This window comes from Equus asinus, chromosome 6, assembly GCF_041296235.1.
Source record: "Equus asinus isolate D_3611 breed Donkey chromosome 6, EquAss-T2T_v2, whole genome shotgun sequence".
Lineage (NCBI taxonomy): Eukaryota > Metazoa > Chordata > Mammalia > Perissodactyla > Equidae > Equus > Equus asinus.
In genome coordinates, this window is record NC_091795.1 from 19,451,585 (window position 1) to 19,470,808 (window position 19,224).

Sequence of the window (19,224 nt, forward strand, 5' to 3'; positions counted from 1 at the left end):
CTTAGGTAGGATCCCTCCTCTAGTTGCAGTTAGCTGAGTTCAAAAGGACCAGGAGGTCCAAGAGGGCCTCACTCACATACCTGGCAATGGGCCTGGCTGTTGGCCAAGGCATGTTGGTCCTTCTCCACGTGGCCTTTGGCATCCTGCAGCAGGCTAGACCTGGCGTCTACACAGCAAGTGGTGTCAGGATCCCAGGAGCGCGAGGGTGGGCGTTGCAAGGCTTCTTAAGGCCTAAGCTCTGAAACTCACACAGTGTCACTTTCTCCACATTCTATTGGTCAAGGCAAGTCATGAGGCAGCCCAGATTCAAGGGATGGGGAAGAAGACTGTGTCACAGTCACCAGGCGAGAAAGGGGCTAGCTGAGGGACATGTCATCTTGGAGTAAGGGACCTGACACAGAGAACAGCATGAGGTCACCTGGGGCTGGGGACGGAGGTGGGGGATGTGGGAAGAGGCAGGAAAACCTTCTGCACAGTCAGGAGCAGCTGGGGTGTTGCTGCGAGTGCCCTGGACACCTCGCCCCTTGAGCATCTGCTGTATAATGAACACCAACACATGGAAAAATAGGGTTTATTCAGAAGGCTGTAAAGCTTAGTCACTGTCCATGCGAGGCCATAGTCTCCCAACTGGAACGAACAAGATGCGGGGAGAGTCAAAAGAAGAGGAAAAGACATAACCTACCGCAGCCAGCCAAACTGATGCTATAAATCCCCCCCAAAAATCCACACGTTAACAGATCCACAGTCCCCCAGGGCTGAGTGCTTCCCTGTTCTGTAAAGCAGACAGTCTCAAATCCCACCCGCTGGATAGTGCCAGTGGCCCTTATGTCCTTACTGTTTTTAGAGCAATACTGCCCATGGTTTGGGTCTGTTTTATACATTTTCTGCAAAAATGTATAACTTGTTCATGCTCTTTTATTTTTAAAGGGCACCTGAAAATTGGTGTTTTTTCAAAAGCTGGTGAGTTTTCTTTGTAAAGAGATGAGCAGGCTTGAGGTGCTTTGTCCAGCACAATGGGGCCACATACTGGCAGCACACGTGGGCCCCCACAACATATGCCATTTTTATGCTTACAGTATGCAGGCGTATCTTTGGTAATAAAATTAAACTTTAATAGTTCTTTGCTTAGTCCTCTATGGCTCCCTGGTAATAAAAAACATCCTGCAACTGTATATTAATAAATGCTCTATTAGCTACCTAAGTTTACTGTGTATTAAGGAGAGCGTATTTGTAGAAAGTCTTTAAAACTCCTCAGCAGCTCCATGCTGCAGGAGGCCTGTGTGCAGTGTGCACCACAAATCTTCGAGTGCCCAACACACCCTCTCCCACAGCGGAGGACTCCAGGACATCCTTTGTAATGACAGGGTGATCATGATTATGATCATCCTCACAGGCAGAGGTGGGGGAGTAGCTGGGATCAGAGCCAAACTTGTTTTATCAGGAATGACGCCTGATCCTTGGATCTAGATACTAATCATTTTGGGGTTCCTGTTGTAGTCTCTGACAAATGGAGAAAGCAAGGAGATGTATTTTAGATAGCCCTAGAAATTTAGATTTAGAAAGAATCTTAGCAGTCAACATATAGTCTTCTTGTTGATATGAGCATTCCTCTTTAGAGTGTCATTGGAGGTCACTCCCTGAACACTTATGAACATGAAAACCCTCCTCCTGTCCAGCCATTGGATTCCTTTTTTTTTTTTTTTTGGTGAGGAAGATTGGCCCTGAGCTAACATCTGTTGCAAATCTTCCTCTTTTTCCTTGAGAAAGATTGGCCCTGAGCTAACATCTGTGCCAATCTTCCTGTTTTATGTGTGGGTTGCCACCACAGCATGGCTTGATGAGTGGTGTATGTCCACCCCCAGGATCTGAACCTGCCAACCCTGGGCTGCTGAAGCAGAGCATGCACATTTAACCACTATGCCACCCGGCCAGCCCCTGGATTCCTTTTTTAAAAACGTCTATTTTATTCTTATTTTTAAAGTTGCAAAAATATTGAATAGAAATCTGCCTCCTGTAATTTCTATCTCCGGGCCCTTATTGTGTGTTCTGCACGAGACAGACCAAACCCATACTTTCTTCCACCCAAGACTCATTCAAATAACTGGATTTCCCCCATTGTTGACTATGTGACTAAATTGGTTGAGTTTCCAACCTAACGGAAAAATTAGCTTACATAATGATATTACAATATGTGGAAGGTTGAAGGACCTGTACACGATCTCACGGTTTTGAACTGTGTGGTTAGAGACACTGAGAGTTGACAGATTAGTCAAGGATTTGTCAAGAGTATTAGTTACAAACTTTGAAATCTTGGTCAGTGAAAGTTCATCATTGTGCATCTTGCAAATATGATCAAAGTCTTTTCGGTACTGATTTGATGATGCATAACCACAGTGTATAAAGAATGAAGTTTTTCATTAGAATTTACTGACATAATAGAGCACATTTTAAAGGGAGATGTATTGGTGGACTATTAAAATGCATGCCCTTCCCCCATCCTACCCCCACCTCCATGTGAGGACCCTCTCTGTTGCCTCTGAACATCTAAAATGGCATTTTGGACAGCTACAAAGGAGCCATGGTCTTCACGGCATTCGGCATTCGTGCTGCTCAGGGATGACCACCACTGTGAGGGCAAAGGTGGGAGGGAGCTGGTGTAAGTGATGTTTCTAAAACCATAGAAATAAACCATGAAAACCTGGGGGCTAACTGTCATTTGGTAAGTAAAACAAGTTTACAGTTGGCTAAAAACTTGAAAAATGGAGGAATGAAGTTATGGGAAAGGAAAACAGAGTCTCTGCCCTGTCCTTGTTGAGTTTTAGAAAAACAATATATATTGTCTTTGGTAGCCTTTTTTCCCTGGGAGTTTAAAAAAAAAACGCACTGGCACCTAAACCACGGAAAATAAAATAAAAATGCACCCAAATGCAGCTCTTCCAAAATCAGTGGCCTGCATCTTCCTCTCCCTTCTGCAGAGATGTCTTATCAGTGCCTTTTCCAGTGGTTGTCGGCACACACACGGAAAGTGACAGACGGGTCCCTCGAGGTTCCAGTTAACTGCAGGTTGATTTCCTGCAGCAGCCAGGTGGAAGGTGCACAAAGTGGCCAGTGCCTGGTCTTGGTCCTCCAGGCCCCTGTGCTGGCGTTTCAGGAACCACAGCCTGCAGCCCGCCGGGGATGTGAAGACGCTAGTCTGGGGAGAAGTGGGGCAGGTCGCTGGTTCACCTGGTCTGACGCTCTTCCTGTTCAGTTGCCTCTGTGCGCCAGAGGGTGGCACCCCAGGCACTCCAGAGGTGGAGAGAAGGAAAAGGGAGGGGACTGGAGGGGAGGGGAGGGGAGAGGAGGGGAGAGGAGGGAAGGAGAACGCTGATATATTTGCAGCCCTTGGTCTCGAGCTTCCTAGCTAATATGGAGCCCACCCCCACCTCTTTGCGGACTAAGAGGGATTCTGCCAGACTAAGTGTCACAGAGTTAGGAATTTCTAAGACGAAAACGGCTTGCGAGGGTTATTCATGACCAACGGCCTCTACGCTCCTGGGTCCCGGGAAATCCAAAGGGAAACTAGTCTGCAAGCGCTGGGAATGCGGGTGCTTGGGGGTGGCCGTGAAGCCACTGGCGCCTGATGCTGTGAGTGAGCCAACATCTGACCTGTCCCTTTGTGTCATGTTTTGCAGTTGCTGGATTTGTGCGACTCAGTGAAGGATGATGCCCTGAGGGTGATCTCCGCCTTTAACATTCCACACACCTCCCTCCACGCACCAATTGCCGGAATCACCAACCCGCTGGCCGCCTGGGCCTTCTACCCTGCGCCGCTGCTATCCCCGGCCCGGGAAGGGGCGCGCTCTCGGCGGCCCAAGCTGGAAGCCAAGTTATAGCGGGCGTGGCGGGAAGGGTGGTGGCCCGCCCGCAGCTGCCACGACACTCGCTTTTCTGACGCCTGGAGCTGGGGCCGAGGCCGGGCTGGCACACGCTGGGCGGTGGCCCTCGGGGATTTTGGTCGCGGAGCCGGGGTCGGGCTGAGGCTGGCGAGGCGCGCGGCGGGCTGTTGGGAAAGGGAGCCAGGCGGCCGTTCCGGGAGGGCCACGCTTTATCCTCTCCCGCCTGGCCCAGCAGCGACCTCTCTCGGTTTAGGCGCTGGATCCCCCTAAACAGCGTGGGCTCCCCCGAGAGCGCTCCCCACAGCCGGGTACCACCAAAGGTCTCCCGCTGTGAGCGGTGACTCAGATTCCCAGTGATTTTGAAAAACTGTGATGCTGGGTGAAAAAAAAAATCAAAACACCCGCGGGCAAAGGTTCAGTTCAGCAAAGTGATGCTTTCCCAGTGAATCAGACCTTTTTGGGCTCTGCGAGGAAACGCACGGGCGGGGAAAGGGCAGTGTGAAGCTGGAGTTTTGCTCTCCGCAGAGCACGAACTTGGGCTCGTCCTCCCAGCCGGGCGGCTTCCGGACCGCAAGGCAACGCGCGGAAAACATTTTTACCATACGAAATTGTAATCTATTCTTTAGAAGAGCAGAGATACAAAGTTTAATAAACAAATTAAGCGATGGAAAGGCGATCCTGCTGGTTGCAGAGGACGGGGAGGGGGCCAGGGCAATACGCTGCAATAAGTTGGTTTCGGAACTTGGAAAGATCACAAGCGGCGACGCCTGCGGTCCCAGCGAGGGCCGTAGATTTCCCATTGCTCAGGTCCCGGGTGCCCGACTTCATTCTCGCTCCTTTCTCTCAGTCTGAACCATTCTCCTTCCTCCCTCTCCACATTTCGCGGCAGAGGCAGGAGTGGGCACCGCTCTGCTCAAGTCCAAAAGGGCGACATTTAGGACCGGAGCGAAGGTCTAAGGCCCACCTGCCCTTCCCACTCTGCCTCTTCTCTGGGCTCAGGGCCAGTTTCAGGAGGACCTCCCGACGCTGCAGGAGAGGGCGGGAAGGGCTCGCGGTCACCCGCCTCGGGGCCCTCGACCGAAGCTCCCCAGCACAGTCTGGGGTGCATGAACAGCCGCCTCCGAGCCGACCTCCTCGTTGTGCCCCAAATAAGAGCGCTCAACCGGTTGCTTTCCCCGACGCCTTTGTTTTTCAAAGTGTTCACAGGGTCGCTAGAGCGGACGACGCGGGGGCGGTGGAGCTGCACAGAAGCAGACGACAACTACCAGGGCTTTTTTCTGCGTGGTTCTTTTCCGGTCCCCGTCTGAGTCGTCCAACGCCACCGAAAGCGCGGAGCACTAGCGAGCGCTGCTGGTTTGGAGCTCCCAGCGGACGCAGCAGGTCCCGTTGCTTCCCGGCGAGCGCCACGCCGGGCGGCGAAGGCACAAGAGCTCGCCTGCGGCCGCCACCTACCATCCGCGGGCGGGAGCTCCAAGCGCGGTTGGGGTAGATCTCCGGCCTCTGCGTTCACTTCGCCGCGTCCACGCCCATGCCCTTTCCCTCCTGCAGCGAAATCCCCAGGCGGAGCCCGGAGCGCGTCCTCGAGCCCCTCCAGGAACCCCTGGTCTCCTTCACTTCGCTCAGGACTCGCCGGAGGATGCACTAAAGACTAGCTTAGGACTTTGCTGTCTCGTTGACGTTCTATATCTGGCCAGACGACGGGACAATACCTCGCTGACTTACCCCTCAGCACCGAGGACCTTTCCTTCTCCGTTCCAGGGTGCGGGTTAGAGTGGCTCTTATATTGAGTTTCTATAATTCGTCTAGCCTGGTCTCCCCCGTGGCGGAATGTTCCATCTCCCGGCCGACCTTGTCTTCACTCCACAGCCGCGGCTGTCTCAAAGCCGGAGGAGCGCAGGAGGAGAGTAGGGGCGCGGATGCAGGACACGCATTGGGAGGCAGATGGGGGCGCGCACGGAGTTTGGTCCCCCAGGGAAGGAATGGGCGTGGGGCCACGGACTCCAGGGGAAGGGGGATGGGGGCAGCAAGGAGGAGGAGTGGGAGGTATTGCGCTCCCCAGGCCGCTCTCCACTCGCCGTCCAAAACCCGCTGCGCCGCCTTCACTGGCCTCAGCCCGCGCCGAGGGACGGTTCCTGGGCTGTTCCCTGAGAGCCCAACAAATCTTGGGGATCCCAACCGACCAGAGGCACCACCCTCTTTCCCACCTGGAGGCCGCGACTCTTCTTGGTCCTTTCTTTTTTTTCTTAAAAGGATTTTTTTCGAGTTCTTTTTTCATTTCCCTATTTTACCTGCTCTGCGCACACTCGCTTCCCGCCTCGCACCCGAGCTACGCCTCCGTTAATCGCTCCTTGCCTGTTTCTCGACTCTCCCCACTAAGGGGTCTGCCTCTTTGCCGGAGGTTCGGCGCGCGAGAAAGCTAGGTGCCACTGCGCGGTGGCATGAGTTCTAAGAGTACTGCTTGAGGCGAGGGCGAGGAACATGAGCAGCATGCAGGTCGGGGTCCCGCCGGGAGCCCCGGACTCCAGAGGGGAGGAGAGCTCGGAACCCCCTGCTCAACCTTGGATCCGCGCGTTCTTGGGGACGAACCCAGTCCCCGCGCCTGCCCCAGATGGCTGAGGGATAAACTCCCGCAGCCGAACAAGGGCTCAGCGGCGCCTCCTGAGGTTTTCCGCGGGCGGCAGAGGCCGGCCCGGCTCAGAGTGCGCCCGGAGCGCCCCCTCCGTTCCACGCGCACGCCGCGGCCGCCGCTGGATGGGGGAGAGGCGAGGGCACACTCTGGAGAGGGGGATGGGTGCGCACCAGCCGCCAGCAGCCCAAGTCACTCCAGTAAACACGCCCAGCCGGGGCAGGGCTGGCGGCGCGCGCAGAGGGGAACCCGGCGGAGCCACCCCCGCCTTTACCTGTCGGAGCCTGCACGCGCCGGCGGCCGCGGCGCCGCGGGGGCGGGACTTGCCTGCCCGCGCGCGGGGGCGGGACCTCGCGGGGGCGGGGCGCACGGTGATTGGGCGCGGGCGCGGGGCCGCCAGTCTGAGCTGGGCTGCAGGGCCGCACAGGTTTCACTTCGCTCCGCGCAGCCTCCAGGTCTGGATCTTGTAGGAGCGCTCGGTCCACTGTCGCCGCTAACGCCGCCGCTACTGCATTTTCGCAGCCGCCTTGCGTGCCCTGCCCGCCTGCGGTCGGCATCGCCCCGGGCTGTTCGGTTCGCCCAGCTCCCGCCGCCACCGCCCCGGCGCTCTTCCCCTGGCCCTCGTCCCCCCAATGTCTGACTCTGACTCCCGGACTGAGAAACGCAAGGTAAATACCTCCGAATTCCGGGGAACGGGCCGGGCACGGATAGCAGATAAGGCGCCGGAGCCAGCACGACTCCACCTCCTGCCCGTTTCCCGCGCACGTGCAGGCAGAGACGTGCCTGCGTATCCGTCCCGCGTGTTGCCAGCGGGAAGCGGCGATCAGTGCGAGTCGGGTCTCCCTCCCCGGGCAGGTCCACTTTGGCAAGGGGTCTTCCGCGCCGAGGCTGCGGGCACTTGGCCGAAGTGCAGCTCGAGCAGGAATTCGGCGCGCGGGAGTGGTGGGGCGTCTCGGGCCGGCTGGGAGAGGCAGCGCGTGCTGTCTGCGCTGGCCCGGGAGCTGGACTGCCGCTCCACCCCATCGGGCTGTGCGCCTGGCAGAGAAGGCTCGCCACCCGCCCGCCCCGGCGGCCCCCGAGTAGCGCCGCGCGGTTGGAACGGGTCTCGCGTCTTGGCTTTGCTCGGGCGCGCGGGCCTGTTGCGGAGGATTTGCGGAACTGTGGTGGTGATTTAACTGACGAAACTCGGCTTTTCCTTTTACTCATTCAGGCCGAGGTTTCGGGGCAGCTGCTGTGTTCGCCCTGACGGACGTGCCTGGGGGCCCTGCCCCGTCTGCGGGCGCCCTGCGGACGATGCCAGCCGCACGATCCATAGACAGCGAGAGGCCGAGGGCCTTCTCCGACCGCCGGGGCCACGCGGTAGAGGAGCCGCGGGCAGCAGAACCTGCTCCGTCCTTGAGGTCGGGCTGTCTTAGCAACTTGGCCGTGCCCGAGCGCACCCCGACCCATTCGCAGCGGTAGCTGGCGGTACCGTGTCCTCGCGGGCCTGTTACTCGGGGTTGGCCCTGTTTAGTGGAAGGCCCATTGGACGCGGGTGACGGCGGTGTGGATGTATTCGTGGTCTGTCGTGCTCACGCGTGCGCGCGGATATGCGCGCCCGTGGCCAGCGGCGGCTGCCCAGATTTGGTGCGTGTCCGCGGCGCATCGGGAGAAAGAGGGAGAAGTTGGAGGAGGATGAGTGTTGCAGCTGGGGAGAGGGCGGCCTTTGGGGTCCTCGCCCCAGCGGGCCTGGGCAGGGGTCGGCGGCCGGCGGCCAGGACTGCAGTCTGAGGACCACTCTGCGGGTGCGGGGAGAGCGCGGGTCCTGCTTTGTCTCCAGGTGACCGGCTTCTTGGGGCGGCGGGAGCTGCATAGGCTCGCGCCGCGTCCGGTCGGGCACCGGGGCGGGCGGGGTAGCCCGGGTAGCCCCGATCCCCGAGGTCTCCGAAGTCTCCGCCGAAGCTACCGCCGCCGCCGCGGCCACCGCCGGCGCGGCTGTCGGAGGCGAGTTTGTCAACAATCGCCTCGCCTTTGGCTGCCTGACCCGTAGGCGCCGCCCCCGCCGCTGCCGGCGATTGGCTGCGGCGCGGAGCGACCGCACGCGGGCCAATTGGGAGCGCGGGCACCCGGCGCCAGCGGCGCGGGGAGGTCGGCGGTGCCGGCGGCGGCGGGCGCAGTGCGCGAGGGGAGGAGCGGGAGGAGGCGGAGGATGTTCCCGGCGGCGGCGGCCGGGGCAGCGCGGGCCAGAGGCGCGGCGCGCGGAGCCCTCGGCTGCCCTGCGGAGCGCGGCGGCGGCGGGCGGGCGGCAAGCGGCAGGCTCTGCGCTGTCCTGGCGCCTCTGAGCGCGAGTCCCGGGCTTTGTCTCCCGCGCTGCCTAAGTGGCGACAATCAGGGGGCTCCGGGTCGGCGAAAGGCGCGGGCTGGACGCCGCGGGGCCCGGGCCCGGACGCGACGCTCGGAAGGGAAGGGGCGGATGTGAGTTTCGGCCTGATCGCCTTCAGACGGGAGGGTCTTGGGGGTGAAGGAGGCGCGCGCCGGGTGGTGCCTAACGTGCAGAGTTACTTGTGGACTTTGCAGGGGGCACCGGGGAACGGCTGCGGGGACCTCCCCCTTGGGCGGCGTGCAACTAACAGTGCGGGTGTCCTTCGGGGGAGTTCTGTCCGGTTAGGTGCTGCGCGCTGGCCCCCGCGGGAGGAGGGGCGCGCGGGCAGGGAGCGGGAGGGACCGCGGGAGCCGGGCCGAGCCGCGCTGCGAGTTACAAACTCTATTGTGACGCACTTACTACGAGGGACGGCCCTTGCCAAACCTTCTCCAGACTTGCTGCCCTCAGCACTTTCGGCAGAACAATGGGGCCGGAGCGGGGAACTCGGCCAGCCGCCTGCAGTGGCTGCATCTGCGCCCGCTCCTGTGCTCCAGCGCGGGATCTGATCCCGGGAAATCAGAGCCCGCTGGGAGTTTCTGACTTATTCAAGTTGCCCGGAGCAGACCACATGTGAATAGACTTCAGAAGAGCTGCTTCTTCTAAAACTTGAGAGAGAGAGTGTGTGTGTGTGTGTATGAGAGCACCAGTTCCATAAGTAATTGACGTTGTTACTGTGTTTTGTTTGGTGACAGGAAGTTCAGCCCCCCTCCCCCACAAAGATAATGATACCTTTGTTATTTTAGGTGTATTTTTCTTCTTATGTGGAAGGTCGTCTTCGAAGTATGCGAAGTAATCAGTGTTAAAGTATGTAGTATTCACTCTCAGAATTTTCAGCGAATAGGTGAAAGCTAATGTAGTTATTCGTTGTCATTATTATTTTGCTTAAGATAATCTTAGTTTTTATTTTACTTGCAGAAAAAAAGACCAAATGGCCAAACAACCTTCCGATGTAAGTTCTGAGTGTGACAGAGAAGGCGGACAATTGCAGCCTGCGGAGAGGCCTCCTCAGCTCAGGCCTGGGGCCCCCACCTCTCTACAGATAGAACAGCAAGGTAATCCCGGAGGCGAAGGGGACCGCTGCCCCCAAGGCAGCCCTCTGGGCCCGCTGGCCCCACCGGCCAGCCCTGGCCCTTTTGCTACCAGATCCCCGTTTTTCATCTTTGTGAGAAGATCTTCCCTGCTGTCTCGCTCCTCCAGTGGGTATTTCTCTTTTGACACAGACAGGAGCCCGGCACCCATGAGTTGTGACAAATCAACACAAACGCCAAGTCCTCCTTGCCAAGCCTTCAACCACTATCTCAGTGCAATGGGTAAGCAGCATCCAGGGAAGAGGCAGCTGACGTGTGTGGTCATTTGAATATCCATTTGAGGCTGGGTGTAGCGCTTAAAGCCCCTTTTGAGAATCCTTTTACTGATTTATTCTGTATTTTCATGGAAGTGGAGGATGTCTCAAATAAAACAAAACAATATTTGTAAGAAATGTTACCAAGTTTCATGGCAGGGATAACGGTGAGGTCTAAGCATCAGCCTTTTGGGCAGTAGTGCTGCAATCCTGGCTGCCTTCATTGCAGTGGATGACCATGGCACGTTGTTCTGACCACCGAGATGGACTTATTAATGACATTCACCTTGAAAGGGACTCGGTCAGTTATAGCAGATAGCTTGATAACATAACCAAAAGTGTGAAGAAAGAGATGAGACCAGTTCACCGTTTGCACAAGTGACATTTAAAAAAAAAATAAACTAGTTTGTATAGGCAGTATCAAGATAGAACCATGGAAATGGTTTGTTTTCTACTCAGATTTCTTGTTGGGCTTATTTTGTTTCCTCAGAGGTTTTGGGCACAGTACTGATAAGATTAGATTGTGGGGTTTTGTTTCTGGGATTAAAGACAGTTTTAGGGTCTGAACCAGAGGAGGCAAACTCAGATGCCCAGAAAAACCTGGTGATACCAGCAGGGAGGGAACCCACCTTGGAGGAATCATGGCAAATTGGAGAGCATTTGCCCCGCCTGCATTAGGGTTGCCCCCACTTGTGGCCAGGAGGGTGTGTGGTCGCAGATAATCCAAAACTGCAGATTTTGATGCGAGATATCCTGATATTTAAACATTGGCATCTAATTTAGAACTTTGAAAGTGCTGTTCAAGCCAGATAAAAACATCTGCAGCCCTAATTTGACCCCTGAGCAGTTCTGGCAACCCTGCTAAGGGGGTGAGTCTGTGTTGGTTCAAATCACCCTTCCGCATTTATAGAAAAGGTTCGTGTCTTGATCAGGATTCACCAAAATCGCATTTACCGTTTGTCCAGATCCACCCTTTCTGCATTCACGAGATATAAGTAACTTGGCAGCATTACTGATTAAGAAATCCAGTGTAGATTCTATTAGAATGTAGATCACACTTACGGGGCCAAAGGCTAACTAAAACAGAGTCATCGGACTAGACACTTGCCTGCTGGAACACGAGGACAGATCTCGCCTTTGCAAATACTGTAGGGCTCTGTCTACATAACCTTCAAGAAGGTAAACTGTGCGGGGCCGTCCCCAGGCTACAGAGTTAGAACCTCAGAGGGTTGGTTAGTTGTCGGAGTTTCACTGCACCTGAGAAATAGCCAGCAGAAAGGGCACAAAACCAGTGCTCTACGCATTGGCTCTGCATCTCCTGCTCCATGCTGAGAGATGCTTTATGAGGACTGCCTCCTTACAGAAAGGAGCTAGCAGTTTTATTATTGCTTTAGTTTTTGCTATTACCGCAGCTCTTGAACTCATTGAACCCTTAGGAGTTCTTGGTGCTTGCAAATGTTTTTCTGCCCATGAAAATGCTCCTGAGTATATGAACCTTCAGCACTCTTGCTTCCCAAATGAGCTAACAAGGCCTAGGCATGCGTCAGTTTAAAAACCTGTGTGTTTGAATGATCCTTTGGAAGCTGTTACAGTTTTTCACTGCAGGCCTACAAGTCAGTCTACCAGTGTTGGCTTAATGCACAGCAGTAGTGAGCGAATTAACTGTATTTTTCTGATGTAGGGACAGGCAGGGGTGCTCTTTTTGGTGAGATACTATTTAGCGAGCTAATTATAAGGTAAGCACCATTACTGAGATGACAGATGCAGAGCTTTAGGGATCACAATCTAAGTTACCAAGCCAAGGGATGGTTATACCTGCGAAGTACGGTAATGGATCCTGAGGTGTAATTTTATAGTATCAACTACATTCCAGTAGATTGGTGTGATAAGTTAGAGCTTAATGCAGAGGATTAAATGATAAGTTATAAGGAGTGTGTCTGAAGTTAATGCACCGAGGTAAGTTTCCAGTATATTAAGTTCTTGGGAAATTTGCCTGGGGAGGGAATGCATGCATGAGGAGAGGCGGGAATTGCTAGGGGGGAGAGGACTTAGGTAGATGTGAGTTTATTGAATTGAAGAATAAGATTTTCAGTATTGGTAGTCCATGACTTTTTTCCCTGGCTTTTGTTACAGTAGTTCAATGTCTGAAGACTACCGAAATATGCTGAGTTGGTAAATTTCAGTTGTCTTCTCTTTTGGGCCATGTTTAGTGTTCTTTACTCAACCGTATCCATCAAGATCTTCAATGAAGCTTTTGAGAATTTAGTGCAAGATACATTTTTCACAAAGAAGTCTTTATGTTTGGTTTCAAGCAATGCAACACGAATGTGAGGTTATGGAGAGTTTCTCTGTAGCCGGGGGCTCCTGCCTCCGCAGAGTGGCTTTCTGCTTAGCAACTTGGGGTAGAGAACAGTGTATCTGGCAGTTTTTTTCCTGCCTCTTTGTTCTAACAAGAAAGTAAATTCTTGTCTCGAGTATACAGCACTTAGCCGTTGGTACTAGAAACATCTTCATGTTTTTCACGGTATCCCCGATTTTTCTGAAGATGTGTTCAAAGAATATTATATTTGTCCGTGAGAGAGACAGTTTTTTCACTTTTACCAGATTTTGGTCTCCTTATACCCTAGGAGGATTAACTTGACAAGTGCTCTCGTAGTCAGTGAATAACTGATTATTTTAATCCAAATTCCTAGTGGAGGTGTTGATTTGCTGAGGGCCTTTTCTGCTGAGGGTGCGTGTGCCATGTGTGTTTTTAATGCAAATTGGGTACCAAATTCTGTACAAGTTCATACTTTGAAGGTGTAGTCAATGCAATTGGAAATAAGAGTTGGGAAAGGCGAGGATATGGGTAAATTAACAGCTCCCACATTTCATTTTGGTAAATGACTTAAACTTTATGCTTGCTCCCTGGCCCCTCAGCGTTCACGGGTGGGACTTGATTGTGCTGTCGTTGGCGTCCCTCAGTGTCTTGTGCGTACTCCTCTTGTAGCTGGTGATCGTCTGGCCCTCTTTTAGACTGTGAGCTCTCCAAGGGAAGGCATGATGTCCTGCAGGTCCTGATGAGGGCTTAAGAAAGAGGAGCCGCTCAGATGTTCAGAGTTATTCAAGCTCTGCCCCTGAATCTTTTCTGTAGAGCTAACTGAGGACAAGGAAGATTTCCAAATGGGCCTGGTGGTAAGAAAAAGGTCCTGCCTCCACAAAATAGTTTTAGTTATTTGGATTTAGCTATAACGTTTGTCATGTAGGGGTGACAGGTAAGTTCAGCACAGGCCCAGGAGGGGAGCCACACGTGGACACTGAGCATTTAAAATGGGACTGGCCAAATTGAACTGTGCTGTCAGGGTCGATCTGCACTGGAGTTTGAAGACTTAGTACATAAAAAAGAATGTCAAATAGCTCAGTCATTTTCATTTAATTATATGTTGAGATATTTTGGATGTATTGGGTTAAATAAAATATATATTTTTTTATTGTAAAAAACTCATAAAACTTACCATTTTAACCATTTCTAAGTGTACAGTTCACTAGTGCTAAGTATATTCACATTGTTGTGCAACCAATTACCAGAACTTTTTCATCTTGCAAAACTGAAACTCTATACTCATTAAACAACAACACCCATTTCCCCCTCTTCTCAGCTCCTGGCAACCTCCATTTTATCTGTGTCTGTGATTTTGACTATTCTAGGTACCTCATGTAAGTGGAATCGTACAATATTTGTTGTTTTGTGACTGGCTTATTTAGCTTAGCCTAATGTCCTCAGGGTTCCTCCATGTTGTAGCACGTGTCAGAATTTTCTTCCTTTTTAAGACTAGACAATATTCCATGGTATGTGTAACACCTTTTCTTTATCCATACATCCATCAGTGGACTCTGGGGTTGCTTCCATCTCTTCGCTGTTGTGAATAATGTCACTGTGAATATGGGTGTGCCAGATATCTCTTCGAGATCCTGCTTTCCATTCTTTCGGATAACTACTCAAGTGGAATTGCTGGATCGTGTGTTCTATTTTTAATGTTTTGAGGACCCTCCGTACTGTTTTTCCATCATGGCTCCACCACCAGGAGTACACAAGGCTTCTGGTTTCTCCACATCTTCCCCAACCCTTGTTTTCTTTTTGATAGTAGCCATCCTAATGAGTGTGAGGTGACGTCTCATTGTAGGTTTGATTTGTGTGTCCCTAACGGTTTGTGATGTTGAGCATCTTTTCATATGCTTGTTGGCCATTAAATAAAGTATATTTTTGATATTAATTTTACCTGTTCTTTTAACCTTTTTAAGTGTGGCTACTAGAAAAATGTTAAGTTAGATCTGTGGCTGGCGTTCTGTTTTAACTGGATGCCTGGCCTTGCCAGTGGAGGAACTGGAATGTGCAGTGTGCTTTAGCAAGCCAGACTTTATTCTTCCCACTCAAAGCATGTCATTTCCATGGACTTACTCCTTTGGTGGTTTTTGTTGACTTAGGAGAGTGAAAGTAATTAACCTAATCTTGTAAGCATCTTAAACATTGTGAGCTTTGTAGATAGCTATTTCTACAGGCAAATATGAGTATCTATTTTGTTTTACCTCTTTAACTCCGTGGCACATGCCAGATTTGAAAAAGTGACAGATGGAGTGGTGTGGTTCCTCAGGCACCTCCAGGCTGCCCCAGAGCCTGAAGATGGAGTCATCCTTGCTGAAGACTCTCAGTTCTGGTCTTCAAGCCCCAGGGTCACTGGTTTGGTCACCAAGAGAAACAAGTATACTTTGTAGGTCCTGAGTGGGGATAGAAAATGATAGAAAAGGAAATTTTCTTTACTGGTTCCAAACCAAATTTCAGCATTGATAGCTATCTAGGCAGTTTTAAATTTTATATCTTTAAAAAAATCTTTTTATTTTGAGATAATTACAGATTCACATGCAGTGGGAAGAAATGATACAGAGAGATCCTATATGCCCTTTATCCGGTTTCCCCCAATGGCAGCATCTTGGATAATAGGACAATACCACAACCAGCAAATGGCATTGGTTGTGCCTTATTCAGATTTCATCAGTTCCCATGCGCTCCATTCTGTGTATGAGTGTGTATTTACTCCTGTGCAGTTTTATCAAATGGTAGGTGTGTGTGGCTACCACCACAGGATACAGAACAGCTCCGTGCCAGAGTTTCTCATGCTCCTTTCCATAGCCACAGCCACCTCCCACCCACTCCCTAACCCCTGACAACCACTCGTCTGCTCTATGTATCTCTACTTCGGTCATTTCAAGTATGCTGTATAAATAGAATCCTACTATCTGTGACCTTTTGAGGTTAGCTTCTTTCCCTCAGCATAATTCCCTTGAGATCTACCCAAGATGTCGGGTATACCAGTAGTTGCTTGCTTCTTGTTGCTGAGTAGTATTCCACAGTATGGATGTACCACAGTTTAACTACTCATCTGTCGGAGGACGTTGGGGTTGTTTGCAGGTTTTGGCAGGGACTTGGCACAGCTGGCACTTGGGAAAGGTTTGCCAGCCCACACCGCATGTCACACATTGTCCCCTCTTACATCTTCAGGCAGCTACCAGTTGAATGCCAAGGGCACAGCCTTCCTGGTGAAGCCTTCCATCAGGCAGCTGGCCACTGTGGCTTCACCAGGGCAACCAACTGCTGCAATGAACTGTCCTGTACAGGTTTTCGTGTGAAGATGAGTTTTCATTCCTCTGGGATAAATGCTCAGAAGTGCAGTTGTTGGATGATATGGTAGTTTAGTTTTTTAAGAAACTGCTGAACTGTTTGCCAGAATGACTATACCGTTTTATATTCCCGTTAGCAATATCTGAGAGATCCAGTTTCTCCACATCGTAGCCAGTATTTGGTGTTATCACTCTTTTTTATTTTAGCCGTTCTGACACATGTAGAATGATATCTCATTGTAGCTTTAATCTGCCTTTCCCTCAAGACTAATGATGTTGAATATTTTTTCATGTGTTTATTTGCATCTGTACACCCTCCTCAGTGAAATGGCTGTTCATCTCTTTTCCTCATTTTCTAATTGGATTGTTTGAGTTTTTTATTCTTTTGAATTTTGAGAGCTTTTATATATTTTAGATTCAGGGCCTTTGTCAGATATGTGATTCGCAAATGTTTTCTTCTAGTCTGTAGCTTGTGTTTTCATCCTCTTAACTTCATAGAGCAAATGGTTTTAATTTTGATGAAGGTCAGTTTGTGAATTTTTCCTTTTATGCATCATGCTTTTGGTGTCCAACGTAAGAGCTCTTCACCAAGCCTTAGGTCCCAAAGGTTTTGTCTAGTTTTTTTTTCTCCTAAAAGTCTTAGAGTTTTGCAGTTTACGCTTCAACCTGTGGTTTGTGTTGAGTTAATTTGTGTGTAAGGTAAAGTTTTGACCAGTGTTTATTGTTTTTGACTGCGGGTGCCCAGTTGCTCCAGTGCCATTTGTTGGAAAGATTATCATTTTTCCATCTAATTGCTTTTGCACATTTGTCAAAAATCAGTTGGCAGTGCTTGTGTGGGTCTATTTCTGGGTGCTTTTTTGTCCCTTTGAACTATGTGTCTGTCCCTCTACCAGTATACACTGTCTTGATTACGGACGTTAGATCCTGGGCCATAATAATGGGTAGAGTGTGTCTTCACTGATTCTCTCTTGTTTTGTTTTTTACATTGTTTTAGCCTAGGTCCTGTGCCTTCTCATATCAGTTTTAGAATAAGCTTGTCTGTGCCTACCAGAAACCCTACTGGGATTTTGATAGGAATTATGTTAGACCTCTGGATCAATTTGGGGGAGAGTTGCATCTTTACTATGCTGAGTCTTCCAATCTGTAAACAGATTTGTCTCTTCAAGTATTTAGGTCTTTAGGTTTTGTAATTTTCAGCATACAGATCTTTTACACGTTTTGTTAGATTTCATTTACTTTGGAGGAATTATTACGGGTATTGTATTTTCAATTTCAGTTTCCACATGTTCATTTTTAGTATATAGAAGTGCACTTCATTTTTGTGTGTTGATTTTGTATCCTGCAGCCTTGCTGAGCTCATTAATTAAAGGAGTTTTTGGTAACTTTCTTGGGGGAGACCTATCTAGACAGTCATGTAATCTGTGAATAGAGTCAGTTTTGTTTCTTCCTTTCTGACTTGTGTGCATTTTATTTCTTTTTCTTGCCATATTACATTGGCTGGAACTTCAGTGCTATGTTGAATAGGAGTGGTGAGAGCAGACATCCTTGCATTTCTCCCCAGTCTTAGGGGAAAGGCTTTCAGTCTTTTTAACTATTAAATATGATGTTAACTGTAGGTGTTTTGTAGATGCTCTTGAAAAAGATTGTTTCTCTATTCCTAGATTGCTGAGTATTTATCACAAATGAAATAGGTGTTGGATTTTATAAAATGTCTGTTCTGCATCATTTGATACCATCATATGTTTTTACTTATCTTGGCCTGTTGATATGGTGCATTACATTGATTAATTTTCATTGTTAATCTACCTTCCGTGGCTGGGATAAATCCTATTTGGTCATGGTATAATTTTTTTCATACATTGCTGGATTGGATTTGTTAATGTTTTGTTGAGGATATTTCTGCCTAAGTTCATGAGAAGTATTTACCTGTTGTTTTCTTGAAGACTGTCTGGTGTTGATATCAGGGCTTTGCCAGTGATTTGGGAAGTGTTCCCTCCTCTTCTGTTTTCTGGAAGAGATTGTATAAAATTGGTATTAATTCTTTAAATATTTGGTAGAATTCTCTAATGAAACCATCTGGACCTGGAAATTTCTTCTTTGGGTATTTTTAAACTACAAATTCATTTTTGTGTGTGTGTTTTTAGGACTATTCAGGTTGTCTGTTTCATCTTAGTTGAGTTTTGGTGGTTTGTGGTTTTCGAGAATTGGTCCATTTCTTTTAAGTGTGGAATTTATGAGTATCAAAAGTGTTGCTATTGTTCCATTATTATTCTTTTAAATTGATACAGACTTTTGTGATAACCTGTTTCATTCCTGATATTGGTGATTTTGTTTTCCTATTTTTTATCTTTATCAATCTTTCTAGAGGTTTAGCAGTTTTATTTTTTTAACCTGGCTTTTCGTCTCATCGATTTTGCTCTACTGTTTTCCATGCTATTGTTTATTATTTCCTTGTGTTTACTTTGTGTTTATTTTGTTTTTCTAGTTTCTCAAGGTAGGAACTTAGGGTCGTGTTTTCAGACCTTTCCGCTTTCATAGCATTTAGTGCCATAAATTTCCCTCTGCCACTGCTTCAGCTGCATCCCACATGTGGTAGTGTATTGTGTATTCATTGAGTTCTTTGTGTTTTTCTTTTTATTTCCTTTGAGACTTCCTCTTTGACCCTAGATTGTTCAGAAATGTGTTGTTTCCTCTCCAAGTGTGTGGCCATTGTCTTGTCTTTCTGTTACTCTTTTCTTGTTTGCTTCCATTGTGGTCAGAAAACATACTCTGTAGGATTTCACTTCTTTTAAATGTGTTGAGGTTGGTTTTATGTCTTGGCATGTGTCTGTTTTGGTGAATGATCCATGAATGCTTGAAAAAAAATCTGCATTCTGCTGTTGTTGGGTGGAGTGTTCATTATGTATTTGTCAGATCTTACTGGTTGGTTGTGGGGTTCTGTTCTCCTGCATCCTTGCTGGCTTTCTGTCTGGTAGCTCAGTCAGTTGCTGGGAGCGTGGTGTTGAAGTCCCCAGCTGCAGCGGTGGGTTTGTCTGTTTCTACTTTCAGATCTATCAGGTTTTGTCTCATGTCTTTTGAGACACTCTTGTTTGGTGTTTACACATTTGAATTATGTCTTCCTATTGGATTAATCCTTTTACTAGAAAGTCTACTTTATCTGATAGTAGAATAGCCACTCCTGCTTTTTGTAAAAAATAATTCATATATTAATCTTCACATGGTGTATCTTTCCATGCTTTCGTTTCCAACCTCCCTATGTTGTGCTTGAAGTAAGTTCTTTGTATACAACATAGCTTTGGATAATACTGTTTTATCTGCTCTG

The 19,224-nt window shown here is 49.8% G+C and overlaps 2 protein-coding genes across 17 annotated transcripts in view; both read left to right on the forward strand.

Annotated features, from left to right (window-relative positions):
* ACOXL (acyl-CoA oxidase like) overlaps positions 1-4,279 on the forward strand; it is a 359,669-nt gene extending 355,390 nt beyond the window's left edge. For all 9 annotated transcript variants that reach the window (XM_044772863.2, XM_070511750.1, XM_070511749.1 and 6 more), the window contains one exon: positions 3,675-4,279. In XM_044772863.2, the coding sequence (XP_044628798.1) occupies positions 3,675-3,875 (201 nt within the window). In that variant the 3' untranslated portion in view covers positions 3,876-4,279. The remainder of the gene's footprint in view (positions 1-3,674) is intronic.
* A 2,623-nt stretch (positions 4,280-6,902) lies between these two features.
* The window catches only part of BCL2L11 (BCL2 like 11), a 40,095-nt gene continuing 27,773 nt past the window's right edge, over positions 6,903-19,224 (forward strand). The window contains exons 1-3 of one of the 8 annotated variants that reach the window (XM_014852713.3): positions 6,914-7,172; positions 9,821-9,957; positions 10,126-10,215. In XM_014852713.3, the coding sequence (XP_014708199.1) occupies positions 9,834-9,957; positions 10,126-10,215 (214 nt within the window). In that variant the 5' untranslated portion in view covers positions 6,914-7,172; positions 9,821-9,833. Of the gene's footprint in view, positions 7,173-8,555; positions 8,959-9,820; positions 10,216-19,224 lie in introns of those variants that run through there. The other 7 variants (XM_070511756.1, XM_044772868.2, XM_014852711.3 and 4 more) reach the window with 7 other exon arrangements.